At 38.5% G+C, this 21,002-nt stretch overlaps 1 protein-coding gene across 1 annotated transcript; it reads left to right on the forward strand.

Annotated features, from left to right (window-relative positions):
- The first annotated feature begins 6,349 nt into the window (after positions 1-6,349).
- On the forward strand, positions 6,350-6,706 carry LOC142179845 (uncharacterized). Its single transcript, XM_075250729.1, has one exon. The coding sequence runs from the start codon at positions 6,350-6,352 to the stop codon at positions 6,704-6,706; it is 357 nt and encodes a 118-aa protein (XP_075106830.1).
- The last annotated feature ends 14,296 nt before the right edge of the window (positions 6,707-21,002 follow it).

A 21,002-nucleotide genomic window follows, 5' to 3' on the forward strand; every position in this document is an offset into this window, starting at 1 on the left:
CATTATCCACGAGTTTATTTTTATTTTTGAAACAACTTTATAAGGTGACATAAACATATTATCTCCAGGAAGTTGCAATAAAAAAGCTTATTCGCGTGTGTCATAATATTTGGAAGTCGATCTACTAAATTATTTTTAACTGCGACTCTTTTAATGTTTATTACATATTTTTAAGTTATTAAAAACTACTATATTTGTTATATATGTACTCTATATATTACTTCAAAATTTAAAACAAAGCTGTTCGAAAACAATTAGAATATTTGACCCTTGTACTCCGAAGCTTGCTATTCTTTGTTTTTTTCCTTTCTTTTTGACAGAGGAAGTATCAATTTTATCGGTATTATTTTAAATCGGCGTAAGTTTGTTTTATGGACTAGAAGTAGTTTTTATGCAAGTTTTACCGTAGAAAAGGGTCAATGTATATCCCGGGGTTTCAAAAGAAAAAAAAGAAAGAAATGTTAGTTGGAAAAGAAAGCACGGACCACATAGCTTTTATTTAACGAGACTCTGTTTCTGTTCTCTTCTTTTGTCCTGAGTTTACCAATAAAGCAAATTAATGACATTGTGCCTAACTCTTAGTAGTTCATATGGGCCAATCCAAATAAGAGAGTGACATAATTGACAATTATAACATATCGACAAGCAGTCAATTTCTCAAGCAATGCAACTTTGCAAGTGAATGCAGCAAAGATGGATTATTTTTGTTAAGAACTTAATGCTCTACAATGTACCCCTTCTTTTGTTGTTTCTCCTTTTTATAATGATAATGATTGCATGGGGACTATGCTCCACAAAAAAGTCAAGCTTTATAATAAGTTAATAACTATTCGCTTTATAATAATTGACATTGTACTTTTTTATTTTGATCCTAAACAAATAAAATTTATATAATCATAAAGGAATTAATTTTATTTTTTTTTAAATTTGTTCTTATTTACATATTTCAATGTGTCAATGTAATAATTAATTAATGTTAATTTATTGAATACATCTTTTTTTCTCTTAGGATCATATTTTCTTTATGAGTGTGCCAAAGATTAAATTGTCACTTATTGTGGACTAAGAGAGTATTAAATAACTTTTACTTAGTATTAATGTATAAGTATCTCTTGCACACACACACAAAAAAAAAGATTTACAAGCAAGTAGACATATTGTAACTGAATTTATTTTCACATAGTTGAAATATTAAAATTCAATTAGGTCGTCATAAGCCTAAGATTTCGTGACAGTATTCATATTGTGACCTTGGACCACTTAATAATTTCTTTGCACTCCAATATTGTAATCAAAGCCTTTATTTCAACGGCAACGATCATATACGTAATGGAGAAGTTTTTCTAATTTGGAGGACTCTTGACTTATTGTTTTACTTCATCCTGTCTACTTTAAGTAATTTTTGGGCTTTTTTCACACGTATTAAAGAATTCATCTTTTAATATTAATTAATAATTAAATTGACCATATTAATCTTAATTTGCTCATTGTAAAAATATATCAAACTACTCCTAAATCTTTACTCCAATTACAACTTTGAAAAGAAAAAATTAATTCCTTCTTGATATCTAAAAAATCAAATATTATGAAACACAAAAAAAAAGAAGCTAAAAAATCACACAAAATGGACCGAAGAGAGTTATTATCTTTAATACAAGTTTACTTTAATGTAGTGTCAATTTGAAGTAGTCAAACAGTCACCGGAACCAAAGTAATTAATTAAGATAGTAATTGACTCGTCATAATAACAATTGAGATATACGATAGGATAATTGAGACCTCTCTCCTTTCATTTATAGATTTCGTGAATAGAGAACAATAATAACAATAATCCGTATAATTTATTAGTGGAGTTTGGGGAGGTTAGTGTGTACGCAGACCTTACCCCTATCCTGGGATAGAGAAGCTGTTTACGATAGATTCTCAGTTCCCTTCCTCCAAGAACTCCCTACCTTATTCTTGGGGTAACTCGAACTCACAACCAGTTTGTTCGTAAATAGAAAACTTTTTGGTAAACTTCCTTAGTCTGACATACTTGATGTAAATTATATCGAGTCAATAACTCGATTACCAAATATTTCTTTTTTTAAAAAAAAGAAAAAAACGTACAAAAATAATTGAAGCATAAACGTGAATGATACTTTTTGTCCTATGAGACTCAACTGTATGGTATGAATGACAACAATATTCGTAGTAGCGAAAATGGCACCACATGAAAGGAATTGATAATTTTTTAGTTTTATATTAGGTTTGTGAAAGACAACCCCTAACAATTGACATTATATAACTCATTCTTAAAAATTCTATCTTTTATTTATTTTATCCGCCTCTCCCCTTTTTGTTCGCTACTTCTCTCCCTCCCCCCTCCCCCTCTTTGTTTGCTTCTTTATAGTACTTAACCTCCTCTCACCCAGACCCACACAATTAGGGTTGCTTATCGGGCGGATTTGACGATTATTTACTCTTAACGATTTGGCTTATCGGTTATCGGCTTTTAAATGTATTAATCCGCTAGCCACCAGATAAGATATCGGGCGGATTGGTATCAGTTTAGCTCTTATCGGGCGGTTTATCAATCTATATTGCGTGCATTAATTGTTTGCTGACCATTGTGACTCAAACTAAAAATCCTATACTCAGCAGACTACATTCCAGTCTATAGAATACAATAGATGAGTCCATTACATCCCAAAACAAACTACATTACAGATGAGTCCAGAATACAAATGTGTTTCCTCCGCCCATAACTGCAAAGGATAAGTCAATGCTCCCTGATTAATTCTGAAATGATAAAATTTCAGTCTATATTCAAAGTGAGTCCAGAATACATACTTCAAAATGATTAATCCATAAGTGAGCAGAATACACAAAAATATTTGTCATGCAGCTAACGCCTAACAGTGCTTGAATTTCTGCAGCCTCAAAGTTCAAACAACAACTTAATCCATAAGTGAGTAGATCCCTGTAAAAAAATATGCATACACCAAATTTCAACATTAGGCAACGAAGTAGAGACTGTGATAAATACTACTGCTAACTAGTATGCATACACCTAAAGCCCATTAACAACTCCGGAAAATAAAATAAAAAAACTAATCTCAATTTACTAATATTTAACAAGACTCCAACGGTCTAAACTTAATTGAAATGGGCAGCCATCCCTTTGGTTCGTTAACAAAATCATATATAAGTCTAATGAGCAATTTATTAAGAAAAACAGTCATATAAATGGAGATGGAACATCAGAAACAAATTCATTCATGATTTCAGCCATTTTTATGGAGAAATAGTACAGATTCAGGAATGTGTACCTAAAATACTTGACAAATAGAGCTTGAAACAACTGATAAAGGGCAGAAATAGAGTTGAAGGAAGTTCAGCTACGATTTTGATAGCAAACAGCAGAAGAACAGTAATGTCGGCCTCAACTTCAATCCAAAAACAAATGAGAAACCCATAAATTCTCCAAGTAACACAACAGAAATCAGAAAACTTTTTTAATCTTTTTTTTTCGTTTTTCTTCTTCAGATCCGGATGTAGAAAAATGAAAATTCATGGATTTTGTTTTAACTTTTTTCATATGTGAGATGTGTGTGCATGATGGCGAATTCTCGGCTTCCTTTTGCGTGAAAGGGAATGGGTGAGTGGGGAAGGAGACCAGGCGGCTAGGGTTTTCAAAGGGGGATCCATCTGTCTTTTTCTTAGGGTTTGGGAAAATGAGTGTTTTAAAGAGAGGGGAGATCCGGTTGGGCCAGACGGGTCATGAAAATTGGGCTTCTAAAGGGATGAGCTTGAAACAATTGCAAAATTAGTCACTTTGAATTCAAATTTTAATAAAAACTAATTTGTGTGGCTAGACTATTATATATATTTTTGGCATTAGATAGAGTACTGGAAGTCGACGAGATAGAGTGTTGGTGGCTACTGGTTGAAATTTAGGCGTTAAGATTTCTAAATATCTAATAGTAAATTAGTAATAGAGAATAGAGATAGAGTACTGGAAGTGGAAGAAGAGTTTTTGATTATTTAATATATATATATATATATATATATATATATATATATATATATATATATATATATATGGATAAAAAATAAAAATTATATATATTCTTAACGGGTTAATGGATTATCCGTTAAAAAAATTGAATAATCCGCCCCTAAACCGATAAGTCGTTAATAAAAAATTTTTAATATGTTCCCCGTTCGTTAAACCGTTAACCCGATACCAATAAACCATTAAGCTTCGATTTCGGTTCGATTTTGAACATCCCTACATACAATCCTCTTATTCTACCAGTAATGCATCCCTTCATTGTTCTTTACATCCAGCAGGAAGGGAATTCAACAACATAACTTTTTCAACACGCATACATTTACTAATGTTTATCACCAGCATGTTTTGAGATTTAATTTTGTTTTAGAAAATTCTCATTTTGTATATCAATGTATTTTTAGCACATATATTTGTGTATATCCCTAAGAAATTATGTGTTATACACTAAGATATACAACAAAGAAGAATAAATTTTTGATATACACAAAAAAGAAGTATAAAGTTGCGATGTATATGTTGGTATACACGTTATTTGACGTGTTATATAGTATGATATACAAAATAATATAATTATTTTTGTGTAATACACATGATATAGTGATAACAATAAATTATAGAAATTGATATTTATAATTTTATATTTTAGATATACAAAGAAGAAAAATAAAGTTGTGATATACACATTATTGATGTGATATACATTTATTGGCTACATGTTGCCAATATATATATATATATATATATAGGGCCATTTTTGCTAATTATATGATTACATTGTCACACCATGCCAAAATCCCCTAATATTTTGCTATTGCGGACTTGACAAAGTGACATTCCCTCCCGTGTCTGTTTGTGAAAGAACATATCTTTAGGCTTAATGAGATGAAAGGCTATTTAACAGACCCAAACACAATATGGGCCGCCTAATATTCGCCAGATGGAGTTACTAGAAAGGTTCTCGTCTCGAGCTGTGATAGATGTAGCACCTTCAAAACCATGTGAATAAAACTTTAAGTTTAACAAGCGGGCGTAGTTATAGCCATTAATTCAACAAAATTCATTTCGACTCAAACTATGTAAAGCACCCACGTACTCTAAATCTTTTATCGCGTCTGTCTCTAAGAAAAATCAATATATAGTTAGATACGAACGTCTGTTCATTTTAAAAACACACACACACAGAGGGATCGATCGAGTTTCTCAATAGACTTGGTATGTGGTCGCTTATATTTGAATAACTAACAATAATAATAAGGATTAATTTCACAAAAGTTTGTGTGAGGAGAATAAACACGGAAAGAATAGGCAGAACATGATAGCAGAATATATCTTATACATTATACATAGTCTTCTCATATGAAAAAAGATAGGTAGCCTCGTTATGTATTAGAAGATGAATTAAAAGGTACAAGAAGGAGCACTACCAGAAAATTTGGTGAGAGAGGTGAATGAGAGGATGACACCAAAGGAATAAGGTAGAGAAAAGCATTTACTACGCTTTTCCCCTCTTTATCATTTTTCACCATTCAAATATGGAGAAATTAAATTCGGTGGTTCTGAGATATAATTGCCCCGACATTTAAACTGGAAGAGGAAAAATAGGGAGTTAAAGGATACTTGATCATGGTGTGGTCCATATCTAAATGTTTTGGATATATGTAGCTAACTTGGGCACGAAGAATTAATTAAATAACAAAAACCTACATAGAAGGATTCACAATAATTAATTAAGAGTTTAATTTTTATACACCGGACAGAAATATTTACACTACTAAATTTCTTAGAAATAACAAATCGTCCTTAGCAAATGGGATACGTAATTTGCAAAATTTAATTTAGCATATTAAAATATACCAATAATCTAAAAATTATTTTACTTAATTAGCTTCTTTTTGACTAATTACTATCCACGTGGTGTCGTGGTCTATGACTTAGCAAAGAAGAATGAAGGGGAAAAAGATCAAAGTATAGCCACATGGGGGGACAAACTTTGAAGCTTTAAGCCTGCCGATCGTTATCTTTACGTAAAAAGTCATATTTCATTTCAGATAAGCACATGCAGAACACAATTACATGCAAAGTAGAAATAATCTACGTAAGACTCGTGAGTTCCCTTTGCCTTTCCATGTTGTAATCCCACTCTGCTCTCGGAAAAAGCAGCAGTTAAAGCACAACGCCTATTAAATATATACCTTTGTCACTACAATTCATACGATCTGCTTTTTCTTCATTGTGTTGGGTGTATAAATTAAATATCTGTGTGCTGTTTGTTAATTATTAAGCTAACGTGAAATGGCAAACACAGCTTCGACAATTTGGCCAAATGAACAGCAACCGATGGAGCAACAGCAATTACCTCAACAATCAGTACCATACCCTGAAGTTGTGCCGAATAGTGCTTGGCAATCTTCTGGGTCCATAGGGCCATTTTTTGCTGTGATCTCTGTATTAACCGTTCTTGCTATTCTTTCGTGTATTGTGGGAAGATTTTGCATGAATCGTAAACCAGTAACGCCGCTGGATAGCATCAAAGGCGAGCGAGATTGGTGTGGGTGGCTGAGGGGCAAATTATACTGGCGATGTATGGATTGTGGTGATCATTGTTTGGGGAATAAGGCTATTGAAGGCAAGGGTCAAGACGTTGTTTGATGTTTTTTTTTCTTTCCCAAAACAATGTGCTACTTGTATACGGCCCGATTTTGTATGGTTAATCGAGACCGAGAAGGATAGAGATCTGGAGAGATCGAAGGAAGCCTGCTAAGTCGAATAACATAAAGCCAAGGAATTCGTGACCGGGCGAGGATTGTGGCGGAGATCTCGGCATGTATCAAGTCAAAACCGATTGATTAGCCAATTAGGAGATTTTCTTATGTATTTAGAATTGTACCATATGTAGAACTCATCTACTATATAAAAGGGGTTCCAATCATTTTGTAAGGAGGACATTCGCGCATAACAAAGCAATATATTATGTTTTCTCTTTTAAGCTCTCTTATTCAGTTGTTCAGGTCTTGCTTTTCAATAATATACTCAGTTGGTTCGAGGGCGACCTAGCTCGAGGGTCAAAGTTGCGCGTTACATTGGTTTATTTTATTTTACAGTTAATTTCTAACTTCAAATTTAATTGTTATCCGATTTTAAGGATAAACAGTTTGGCGCCCACCGTGGGGCTAAGGATAATAGTGATTGCCTGGTGCTAATTTTCATAACACACACTGCTTTACACTTGTTCTTGTAAGCGTTTTTGATTCCAGGATCAGCATGTCGAACTCTCGAGCAGTACCCACACACATCGACAATGGCCTTGGTTTTCATAGCGAAAACGACAACATAGCCACCCCAAGAAACGAAGTGCCTCCAGTTGACCTCGAGGGAGTACCAGTTGCAGACCTCATCAACGTCAGTTCCCATGTTGCCCTGAATGCAAATCTGGGCGTCGACCCCGAAAATAACATCCTCAGAGACGTTCGATCAGCCGGTCAGAACGCATAGGGCGGCGAAGAAGGTGGAATCCGCCTTCGAATTATATTCGAAATGTTGTAGGCTCAACAAGCTTCAGTAGCACAACTTCAAAATCAGAACCACGCACCGAGTAGGGTCGAACCTGAGCCATCACAAGAAGTTGTTCACAGGGCCGAACCAGTGCCAGGGAGGTCAAATGTGAATGAGTCAGGGACCGACCCCGATATCTTGAAAATGTTCGAGGAGCTGACAAAGAGAATTGAACCGGGGGAGAAGAAGATTGAAGCGAATGACAAAAAAGTGGAAACATATAACTCCCGAGTTGATTAAATTTCAAGGGCACTACCGATTTTGAAGGGTTTGGATTCAAAGAAGTTCGTACAAAATTCCTTCCCCCTGAGCGCGGCTCCTAAGCCCATTCCGAAAAAATTCCGCATGCCAGAAATTCCCAAGTATAATGGAACTATCGACCCCAACGAGCATGTCACTTCTTACACATGCGCAATAAAGGGGAACGATCTAGAGGACGATGAGATTGAGTCCGTACTGCTGAAGAAATTCAGAGAAACTTTATCAAAGAGGGCGATGATATGGTACTATAATTTGCCACCTAACTCCATTGATTCTTTTGCCATGCTCGTAGATTCCTTCATCAAAGCACACGCCGGAGCGATAAAGGTCGAGACTAGAAAGTCGGACCTCTTCAAAGTAAAACAGAAAGACAACGAGATGCTGAGAGAGTTCGTATGTTGGTTCCAAATGGAGCGTATGGATCTGCCCCCGGTCGCCGACGATTGGGCCGTTCAAGCTTTCACTCAAGGCCTAAACATACGAAGTTCGGTATCTTCACAACAGTTAAAGCAGAACTTGATCTAATATCCAGCTGTAACTTGAGCTGATGTGCATAATCAGTACCAGTCAAAGATTAGGGTTGAGGATGACTAGTTGGGGGCTCCTTTCGAGTCCGTTTATCCAAACAGGACCATCGACAGAGTTAAAAGGGATATTGACCGGGAACCACGGTCAAACAGAGATCGATATCAGCCATACAGTGGAGATCGGAGAAACAATGGGCCTGAACGCAACCCCATTCGAATTGATAGAAGAAATGATCGAGGATAGAGCTCTCGAGGGCTCATGAGTAAGAGCGGTTTCGACAGAAATGTCGAACCCAAAGAAGCACCACGACTATCGGAATACAACTTCAACATTGATGCATCAACTATTGTATCGGCCATTGGGCGCATCAAAGACACCAGGTGGCCCTAACCTCTGCAGATTGATCCAGCCCAGAGAAATCCTAATCAAATGTGCAAATATCATGGCACCCATGGTCATAGAATAGAAGATTGTAGACAGCTGAGGGAGGAGGTAGCTTGTTTGTTCAACGAAGGGCATCTTCGAGAATTCTTAAGCGATCGGGATAACAACCACTTCAAGAACAAAGATTCAAACAGACAGAATGAGCAAGAAGAGCCGTAGTATGTGATCCACATGATTGTTGGAGGGGTCGATATTCCTCAAGGGCCTGTATTCAAATGCACCAAGGTGTTGATCACGAGGGAAAAGCGGACTCGAGACTACGTACCGGAAGGGACCTTGTCTTTCAATGACGAGGATGCAGAGGGGATCTTACAACCCACAAAGTCGCGCTGGTAATATATGTCCTTATAAATAAAATTCAAGTTAAACGTGTTTTGATTGATCCAGGTAGCTCGGCCAACATTATTCGATCGAGGGTCGTAGAACAGCTCGGCCTACAAGATCAAATTGTGCCTGCAACCCGAGTACTTAACGGTTTCAACATGGCAAGCTGTCACGACCCAAAATCCAGCTAGTCGTGATGGCATCTAACCCATCCCATTAGGTAAGCCAATTTCTAACTAACTAAATTTCAATAATAATTATTAAAGCAATTTAAGTGAATAAAGATCCCGATCTAATACAATCCCCAAGAACTGGTAGTACAAATCATGAGCTTCTAAGAAAAGAGTATACAAAGCAGAAATGAAATAAATACATAGTCTGTTTGAATAGTACATAAACAAAGCTTATATAAATCTAAGGCTACCCTGAACAAGAGGCAGCTACAACAGGAACGCAGGTACATCTTCAAATCCCGCAACCATCGAGCACAGCAACAACAACAGCCAATATCTGCACGCAATGTGCAGAAGTATAGTATCAGTACAACCGACCCCATGTACTGAGTAAGTAACAAACCTAGCCTTAGGTTGAAAGTAGTGACGAGCTTCTACCAAGGTCGGGTCCAAATCCACTAATCCACAACAGTTAATAACGACATAAAGCAAATAATACCAGAAGTAACTCAGAGATAAAATGCTCAGTCACATCATGATTTCAGCAATAATAGTTCTTCCTTTCAAGTACATCAGTGAAAATCCAAATCTTTTGCCAAAGTTACCAAAAATGTGAATAAGTTTGAAAACAGAAATTTTCCATAATCCTTTCAATAATAAATAAAATATCTCATTTTCTTTCCAGATAACCAGTGTAAAATAAATACATCACTATGCCCATCTGTCAACATGTGTGAGAAATCATGAATAATGTGATACCGTACAGCATTAGGAAAACACATCTCTATGCATATATGTCATGTGTGCATGTCAATGCAATGCATCTCAGAGATTGTACTCATGTACTCACACTCTCAGAGTACTAAATCTCATTGTGTCGCATTCTCTCTCACTGTGCTCAGCATACTCAATCACTCAGTGCTATACAATACCTGCTGCGGCGTGCAGCCCGATCCCTATTTATAGTCGACTGCGCTCACTGGGGGTGTACAGACTCATGAGGGGCTCCTACAGCCCAAGCGCTATAAGCACGGACAACTCACGAGTTGCACAGACAACTCACGTGCCATAATATAATTATCTAGATCCGCACGGCCACCTCACATGCTGCACGGCCAACTCACGTGCAATTATAATATAAGGATCCGCACAGCCAACTCACGTGATACACGGCCAACTCACGTGCTGCACGGCCAACTCACGTGCAATAATAATATAAGGATCTGCAGGGCCAACTCACGTGCTGCACGGCCAACTCACGTGCTGCACGGCCAACTCACGTGCAATAAGAAGCCAATAAGGCCTGCTGCAGGCGGGCAGCCCCGATCCATAAAATATCCTCACAATCAGGCCCTCGGCCTCCCTCAGTCATCAATCTCTCCATTCTCTCTCTCATGGGCTCACAATGTCATGAGAATAGTCCAAAATGATGATATGATATATCAATAAATAACAACAGAGATTGAGATATGATATGCAATAAAATGAATATGACTAAGTATGAATTTTCAATTTAAACAAATAATCCACAACAATATGACCTCGGTGGGTCCCAATAATAATGGCACATAGCCTCAACATGATTTTTAATATGCTTTTCAGCTCAATTTCTTTAACATATAAAACTACATGGAAAATGCCAAGAATTATTTAACTACAAAATTTCATAGAAACAATTATGTCACAATTTCTATAGTGCACGGCCACACGCCCGTCACCTAGCATGTGCGTCACCTCCCAACAATTTACATAATACATATATTCAGAGTTCATACCCTCAGCTCCAAGATTAGAAGAGTTACTTACTTCGAACAAGCTAGATTCAATGTCGAGTAAGCTAAGCAATGCTCCAGGAAATCCATTCTATGCATATCAACTTCCAAATGGCTCGAATCTAGTCACAACAATTTGACTCAGTCCACACAATTTATAAGATTTAATTCCATATCAAAACGCTAATATTTTCTATAAAATCTGAAATTACTCCCCAAAAATACCCGTAGGGCCCACGTCTCGAAATCCGACGAAACTCACAAAATACGACAACCCATCCCATTACAAGTTCAACCATACTAATTTCACCCAAATCCGACTCCAAATCGGTATTCAAACTTGAAAATTTTGTTTTGTGACATTATTGAAATTTTCTTTTATTTCTCTTGAAGATTCAATAATCTTACACCAAAAATGAAGATTAATTCATGAAATATAATCACAAGGGAGTTAAGAACACTTATCCCAAGTTGTGTGGAAAATTTCCTCTCCAAAATCGCCCAACCCGAGCTCCAAAATATGAAAATGGGTGAAAATGTTGAACCCTCAAATTTTAAGGTTCTGCTCAGTCGATTTCCGCATCTGCGAACAAGGGGTCGCACCTACGACCCTCGCTTCTGCGGACAAATGGGCGCATTTGCGAGCCAGGCCGCTTCTGCGGAGAGCCAAGCGCGGATACGACTCCGCACCTACGGATAAAATTTTCCTCACCTTTTTCTGCTTCTGCGCCAACCCTTCGCACATGCGGCCTCGCAGATGCGGGCAAATTTCTTGCACCTGCGAGCACTGCCCAGTTCCACACTTGGCCTCTTCTGCGACTGATTTCGCGCACATGCGGCTTCGCACCTGCGATCAAAAGCTTCGCAGGTGCGATCACACTAGTAGGTAGCAGTTCCAGAAATGTTTCAAGTTGGATTTGATCTGTTAATCATCCGAAACTCACTCAAGCCAGTCGGGACCCTGTCCAAATACACCAATAAGTCCTAAAACACGCCACAGACCTACTCGAGGCCTCAAATCACATCAAACAACGTCAAAGATACGAACTACACACATATTCAAGCCTAATAAATTTTGAAATTTCCAAATTCTACAACGACGCCGAAACCTATCAAATCACGTCTGATTGACCTCAAATTTTGCACACAAGTCACATTTCACATTACGGACCTATTCAAATTTCCAGAATCGAATTTCGACCCCGTTATCAAAAAGTCAACCCCCCGATCAAACTTCACAAAAATTTAACTTTCGGCATTTCAAGATAAATTCCACTATGTACTTCCAAATAATTTTCCGGACACGCTCCTAAGTCCAAAATCACCATACAGAGCTATTGGAATCATCAAAACTCCATTTCGGGGTCGTTTACACATAAGTTGACATCCGGTCACTATTTTAACTTAAGCTTTAAACCTTAAAACTAAGTGTTCCAATTCATTCTAAAAACCTCACCAGACCCGAACCAATTGCCCCGGCAATTCACACAACAAATGTAAAGTACAATTTGAACAGTAAATGGGGAAACGGGGTTGTAATACTCAAAATGACAGGCCGGGTAGTTACTTTCTCCCCCACATAAACATACGTTCGTCCTTTAACGTGCCAAGAGTTGTTTCCAAGCCATCAAATCACTATTCCATCTTACCACACACGTACTCGAGGGTGAACCCACGTCACCCTATCCCACATAAGGCTTGACTACACAATGCAACTGAAAATTATTAATTTAACCTTAGACCATAAACCTTGGAGTTTAATTTCCAACCTTTAAAATTTCTTTCAAGACACAAATCTTACATTTACACACCGTATAAGTTCGAACAAGTTGTATCGAGCTATAACTATAACCACGGATATAATCAACCAACATATTACACAACTTGCATGCTCGTAGCACCATTCCTGATCGCAGTGACTATTCCAAAACCAACCGCATACTAGTACTAAACCCATATCAAACCAAACCTCATCCCAAAACCTTCGTACACTGTTGATAATAAAAGAAAAATGCGAAATTTCATGACTACTTACCAGATCAACAAGTCACGGAGCTCTCTTGCTCCAACCAGAACCATGATCGCTTTCTGAGCCGACTTTCAATATTATACTCTCGAATATATCGAAATCAAACCTGATAGTACCCATTCTAGGTCCAATGACCTTATAGTACTAAACACAACTGTTCCATAGACATGCCTCACCAATATAACTCAAAGCCACAACTCGTGCCATCCATGCACCAATATGCAACAATTCAAATGTACCCAGTCATGGAAAATGACTCAAATGAGAGAACTGCCCTGCCAGATTAACAAGTACCACCACAACGAAATGCTGAAAATTCATCATACACCGTGGAACTATCACCCGATCATAACATAAGGTTCATACCTTAACATAACTCCGCTGCAATGCGTGACCCCATCCAAACATTGGTCCATAATATATACGTCTAGCTACCCCGCTCAAAATCAATAACCATAGAGAGGCAAATGACAAAAATGCCACACAAAACCTGAAAGAACATAATCATTACGCAATCGATCATGCAATACCCAAATACTCATCACGCTCAAATTGCGCTATAAGGCTCAAATAGAACCCCACCATCTGTGCACGTAACCAATGGATCACAACTCCTCGTAGCATAAAAGAGTAACTCACAGATCATTTTAGAACACGAATAAGTTCAACATCATCGAATGACACATCCCTCAATAATAGCAGTATGGAGCCAACCATTCCGGCTCGGTGTAGAATACACATCTTAATTGGGCCTACCTATGCACCCCCAAATCAACTTGGGTTAACCACAAATAGATAAAAATTCCTCCGAAAATCCATAATGAATTAATCATAACACATTTCATCATCCGATTAGCTCCGGCCACAACTTCACAGTCCACAACCATGAAATAATTTGCTCCTGGGAACTCCCAATCTCCAAATCCATAGAACACGCGAATAACCATATTTGATTCCATCTCCACCGCCCGAATACCTAACACCTCTCTCATACATGATCATCCCACGAGAAATATTTTGAAAGTTCTTCCGTACCACTTGACAAAATTTGAATATCAGCAGTCTATCAACCATGTGAGTACCGCAATACTAATTTATACATCCGTAAGTCAAAATACAATGCGCCTTCTGAAGTCCGCTCCTTTCTCATACAACACCAAGTAGTAATAATATTCATCTAGTTATTTGAAACCGTCCACGTTGTCCAACATTCGTTACCTTCTCTTCAAGACTATACTGCCACCTTGTACATGAAAATATAGCTTTCATACGACACATAACATCTATCTTGCCATCATGTGAAAGGCACAAAAATCTTATTATCAACTTTGAATCACCAATAATTTACATACCATTTTAGTTAGAAACCTTTCTCTTGCTTCTTTCTAGGAGGAAATCACAATACACAACACGTTCTCCACACCGGTAGAAACCATCAAGAATACTTTGGAATCCATTTGCACAACCTAACATAGAACCACAACGCCCTACGACCCATAAGCAATTGTACTCTTCTTAAGCACCTTCAAAACTACTACAACCGTAACCCTTACTCTGAGAATACCTTATGTGAATTGAAATTGTTCTTCTTACCTTCCTTATATAAAAGTGTAGAATCCATAGTCATACAGAATTCCCGCAAGTCCAGGCACCATCAAACGAAAATCTCAGATTTTAACCATACGCAAGTCCGGAAACTTTCTCAATTGCTATATATAATTCTCATACCCACTAGAATTTTCTCGGGAGTCACCCACTTTGCTCAAATTTAATTGCACCACCCAAATGGGCCAAAAGACACGTGCCCCATTAGCACAACAATACTCAAAGAAGTAACTCTACTTTAACACCACATATCAAATTCATACTCCGTGCGTACTACATCATTCACCAATAACAACTCACTCATCCCGTGAATTTCATATACTCATATGTGCAATATAATCCTTAACCATAAATTTCCTTATTCGAATCATCCTCGATCTCAACTTCTGCAAGTCATAGCTAACCCACAAGTATGCCTCAGACCAAAATTAAAATTTAACACCTAACCATGAAATCAAATTGTCAATAGCAGACTCCCCCACTTGGCTCAAAGCCATAGATTAAAGCATTCCATAACTCACAATACCAATAGTCTCTTACTGCCATAATGCCACAGTCAGTCCAACGAAACTTCTTCCCAAGTTCATACAATTCCAACCATAAAAATACCTCAATCATCCGCTAAGCTCGTATTCATTCTCTTAACAAACAAGTCAACTTTCCCAACCAGATTTAGATTCAAATCTTCACCCATACACCCCATCGGCAGAAAAGAAACTCTCTACTCACATCATAAGGAATACTCCTACGTAGATTACTCCACAGGGGCCAACCCACCTGCTTACCCCCAAACTGGTATCTTGTTATACCCTTTCGCGACCACAATTACTTTGCAATCACTTAATCTTTCTTATTCCAAACTCATTAACAAGACATGAGAATTTAATTTGTCCCATAATTTAACAACGTTAAAGATCCTTCAAAATATTCACACTCGAGACTGGACGTCATTTCAAAATGAAAATCAAGCACCCAATGGCCTTCTTTTAGATTTCAAGGAAACACTTCTTGTCACATTCAAATCGTCTTAACATATCCCGTAGTTACATCATACTCATCAAAAATCCATTTCACCGCTCATCGAGCCACAAATTCCACTGTAGGGTCATTACCGGACATATGAGTCCAACTGTACAGGTTACAACTGAAGCTACCGAGCTCAAGCTACGGTCTAACCATGGCCTCAAGTCCTCCAGACTGGCCCATCACCAAAACACAGAATACTCACCTCGAACCTTGTTCATAGAATCAAAAGCCGGCGATGCACAACTGATACCGAGCGCTCATGTGCGCATACGAATACGTGGAAGGAATTCAAAGAGTTTATGTCTCAAGCTGAATCAATCTCGCACGATAAGGAAAGAAAAATGGGAAGTATATATCCTAAATGCCCTGTAGCCCCTCGAAGATAAGTATGGACGTCATCATATTGATCCGCAAGACTCTACTAGACACTTGCTCATGACTTGTAGAACCTATGAGCCTAGAGCTCTTATACCACCTTGTCACGACCCAAAATCCAACTAGTCGTGATGGCACCTAACCCATCCCGTTAGGTAAGCTAATTTCCAACTAACAAAATTTCAATAATAATTATTAAAGCAATTTAAGTGAATAAAGATCATGATCTTATACAATCCCCAAGAACTGGTAGTATAAATCATGAGCTTCTAAGAATATAGTATACAAAGCGAAAATGAAATAAATACATAGTCTGTTTGAATAGTACATAAACAAAGCTTTATATAAATCTAAGGCTACCCTGAACAAGAGGCAGCTACAATAGGAACGCGGGTACATCTTCAAATCCCACAACCATCGAGCACAGCAACAACAACAGTCAACATCTGCACACAATGTGCAGAAGTGTAGTATCAGTACAACCGACCCCATGTACTGAGTAAGTAACAAACCTAGCCTTAGGCTGAAAGTAGTGACGAGCTTCTACCAAGGTCGGGTCCAAAACCACTAATCCACAACAGTTAATAACAACATAAAGCAAATAATACCAGAAGTAACTCAGAGATAAAATGCTCAGTCACATCATGATTTCAGAATAAAATGCTCAGTCACATCATGATTTCAACAATAATAGTTCTTCCTTTCAAGTACATCAGTGAAAATCCAAATCTTTTGCCAAAGTTATCAGAAATGTGAATAAGTTTGAAAACAGAAATTTTTCCACAATCCTTTTAATAATAAATAAAATATCTCATTTTTTTTCCATATAACCAGTGTAAAACAAATGCATCACTATGCACATCTGTCAATATGTGTGAGAAATCATGAATAATGTGATACCATACAACATGAGGAAAATACATCTCTATGCATATATGTCATGTGTGCATGTCAGTGCAATATATCTCAGAGATTGTACCCATGTACTCACACTCTCAGAGTACTAAATCTCACTGTGTCACATTCTCTCTCATTGTGCTCAGCACACTCAATCACTCAGCACTATACAATACCTGCTACGGCATGCAGCCTGATCCCTGTTTATAGTCGACTGCGCTCACTGGGGGTGTACAGACTCATGAGGGGCTCCTACAACCCAAGCGCTATAAGCACGGACAACTCACGTGCTGCACGGACAACTCACGTGCCATAATATAATTATCTGGATCCGCACGGCCAACTCACGTGTTGCACGGCCAACTCACGTGCAATAATAATATAAGGATCCACACGACCAACTCACGTGCTGCACGGCCAACTCACTTGCAATAAGAAGCCAATAAGGCCTGCTGTAGGCGGGCAGCCCCGATCCATAAAACATCATCACAATCAGGCCCTCGGTCTCCCTCAGTCATCAATCTCTCCAGTCTCTCTCTCATGGGCTCACAATGTCATGAGAATAGCCCAAAATGATGATATAATGTATCAATAAATAACAACAGAGACTGAGATATGATATGCAATGAAATGAATATGACTGAGTATGAATTTTCAATTTAAACAAATAATCCACAGCAATATGACCTCCGTGGGTCCCAATAATACTGGCACATAGCCTCAACATGATTTTTAATATGCTTTTCAGCACAATTTCTTTAACACATAAAACTGCATAAAAAATGCCAAGAATTATTTAACTACAAAATTTCACAGAAACAATTATGTCACAATTTCTATAGTGCACGCCCACACGCCCGTCACCTAGTATGTGCGTCACCTCCCAACGATTTACATAATACATATATTCAGGGTTCATACCCTCAGCTCCAAGATTAGAAGAGTTACTTACCTCGAACAAGCCAAATCCAATGTCGAGCAAGCTAAGTAATGCTCCAGGAATTCCATTCTGCGCGTATCAACTTCCAAATGGCTCGAATTTAGTCACAACAATTTGACTCAGTCCACACAATTATAAGAATTAATTCCATATCAAACGCTAATATTTTCCATAAAATTCGAAATTACACCCCAAAAATCACTCGTGGGGCCCACGTCTCGAAATCTGACAAAACTCATAAAATACGACAACCCATCCAATTACAAGTTCAACCATACTAATTTCACCCAAATCAGACTCCAAATCGGTATTCAAAATTGAAAAATTCATTTTGTGACATTATAGAAATTTCCTTCTATTTCTCTTGAAGATTCAAAAATGAAGATTAATTCTTGGAATATAATCACAAGGGAGTTAAGAACACTTATCCCAAGTTGTGTAGAAATTTTCCTCTCCAAAATCGCCCAACCCGAGCTCTAAAATCTGAAAATGGATGAAAATGTTGAACCCTCGAATTTTAAGGTTTTGCCCAGTCGATTTCCGCATCTGCGGACAAGGGGTCGCTCCTGCGACACTCGCTTATGCAGAAAAATGGGCTCATTTGCGAGCCATGCAGCTTCTGCGGAGAGCCAAGCGCGGATGCGACTCCGCACCTGCGGATAAAATTTTCCTCACCCTTTTCTGCTTCTGCGCCAACCCTTCGCAGATGCGGCCTCGCAGATGCGGGCAAATTCTTCGCACCTGCGAGCATTGCCCAGTTCCACACTTGGCCGCTTCTGTGACTGATTTCGCGCACATGCGGCTTCGCACCTGCGATCAAAGGCTTCGCATGTGCGATCACACCAATAGGCAGTAGTTCTAGTAATGTTTCAAGTTAAATTTGATCCGTAAACATCCGAAACTCACCTGCTCCACTCGGGACCCCGTCCAAATACACCAACAAGTCCTAAAACACACCACGGACCTACTCGAGGCCTCAAATCACATCAAACAACATCAAAGATACGAACTACACACGGATTCAAGCCTAATAAATTTTGAAATTTCCAAATTCTACAACGATGCCGAAACCTATCAAATCACGTCCGATTGACTTAAAATTTTACACACAAGTCACATTTCACATTACGGACCTATTCCAATTTCCAGAATCGGATTCCAACCCCGATATCAATAAGTCAACCCTCAGTCAAACTTTCCAAAAATTTAACTTTCGGCATTTCAAGCCAAATTCCACTACGTACTTCTAAATAATTTTTCGGACACGCTCCTAAGTCCAAAATCACCATACAGAAGTATTGGAATTATCAAAACTCTATTCCGGGGTCATTTACACATAAATCGACATCCAGTCACTATTTTAACTTAAGCTTTAAGCCTTGGAACTAAGTGTTCCAATTCATTTTAAAAACCTCACCGGACCCGAACCAATTGCCCCGGCAATTCACACAAAAACTGTAAAGTACAATTTGAGCAGTAAATGGGGAAACAGGGTTGTAATACTCAAAATGACCGGCCGGGTCGTTACACAAGCGAAACCACCAAAGGTGAAATTACTTTGCTAGTGAACGTGGCCGGGACCATCCAAGAAAAAAAGTTCCATGTGATCGATGGTGACATGAGGTACAACGCCCTACTAGGAAGGTCATGGATCCATAACATGAGAGTAGTACCCTCGACCCTTCACCAAGTTCTGAAGTTCTCGACTTCGGAGGGAGTCAAAACAGTGTACGGGGACCAAACCGCCGCCAAGGAGATATATATAGTCGATGAAGTGATACCAGTATCGGCACTCTCATCAACGAAAGGATTGGATTCAAAGGGAAAGTAGGAGGCCAAATAGCAACCACAGACACCGGCCTCGACCCAATTACAGGAGAAAGGGATCGACGAGGATGACGACTACTAGATCCCTTGATCCTTCATAATTCCCGATGACTTCGATGCCATCAAGTCAACGGTCAAAGAGCTTGAACAAGTCACACCGACCAAGTATCAGCCCGAACGAAAGGTATACCTGGGCACGGGGTTAACTCCCAAGCTCAGGAAAAAACTTATTTATTTCCTTAAAGCTAACATAGATTGCTTTGCTTGGTCCGACCTCGATATGACAGGGATCCCACCAGAAATTACCAATCACAAACTGAGCCTGGACCCTAAATTCAGCCCGGTGAAGCAAAAAAAAGGCCCCAGTCTGAGGTCAAACATGCCTTCATCAAGGATGAGGTAACCAAACTTCTCATAATAGGATCCATTCGGGAAGTAAAGTACCCCGAATGGTTAGAAAACGTAGTGGTAGTTCCTAAGAAGGGAAACAAACTTAGAATGTGTGTAGATTATAAAGATATGAATAAAGCATGCCCCAAGGATTCTTTTCCTTTGCCTAATATCGATCGTATGATCGATGCCACGACCGGCCACGAAGTCTCAGTTTTCTCGATGCCAACTCCGGGTACAACCAGATACAGATGAACCCGGAGTATCATGAAAAGACCTCGTTTATCACTAAGTACGGTACCTACTGTTATAATGTAATGTCATTTGGTCAAAAAAATGCTGGTGCAACTTATCAACGCCTAGTAAACCGAATGTTCGAAGAACAAATAGAAAAATAAATGAAAGTTTATATTGATGACATGTTAGTTAAGTCCCTGCGAGTAGATGACCATTTAAAGCATTTGCAGGAGACTTTCGATATACTGAGGAAGTACAATATGAAGCTCAACCCCGAAAAGTGTGCATTCGGGGTTGGATTGGGCAAGTTTCTTGGTTTCATGGTGTCCAATAGTGGAATCGAGATCAACCCCGATAAAATAAAAGCTATCGAGGATATCACGGTAGTGGATAATGTAAAGGTCGTGCAGAGGCTGACGGGGCGGATAGCCGTCTTAGGACGATTCATTTCGAGATCCTCAGATAAGAGCGACCAATTCTTCTCGCTGCTTAATAAGAAGAGCAATTTTGCATGGACTCTAGAATGCCAGCAGGCCTTGGAGGAACTAAAGCGGTATTTATCGAG

The sequence above is a fragment of the Nicotiana tabacum genome, chromosome 4 (assembly GCF_000715075.1).
Source record: "Nicotiana tabacum cultivar K326 chromosome 4, ASM71507v2, whole genome shotgun sequence".
In the NCBI taxonomy this organism is placed as follows: Eukaryota; Viridiplantae; Streptophyta; class Magnoliopsida; order Solanales; family Solanaceae; genus Nicotiana; species Nicotiana tabacum.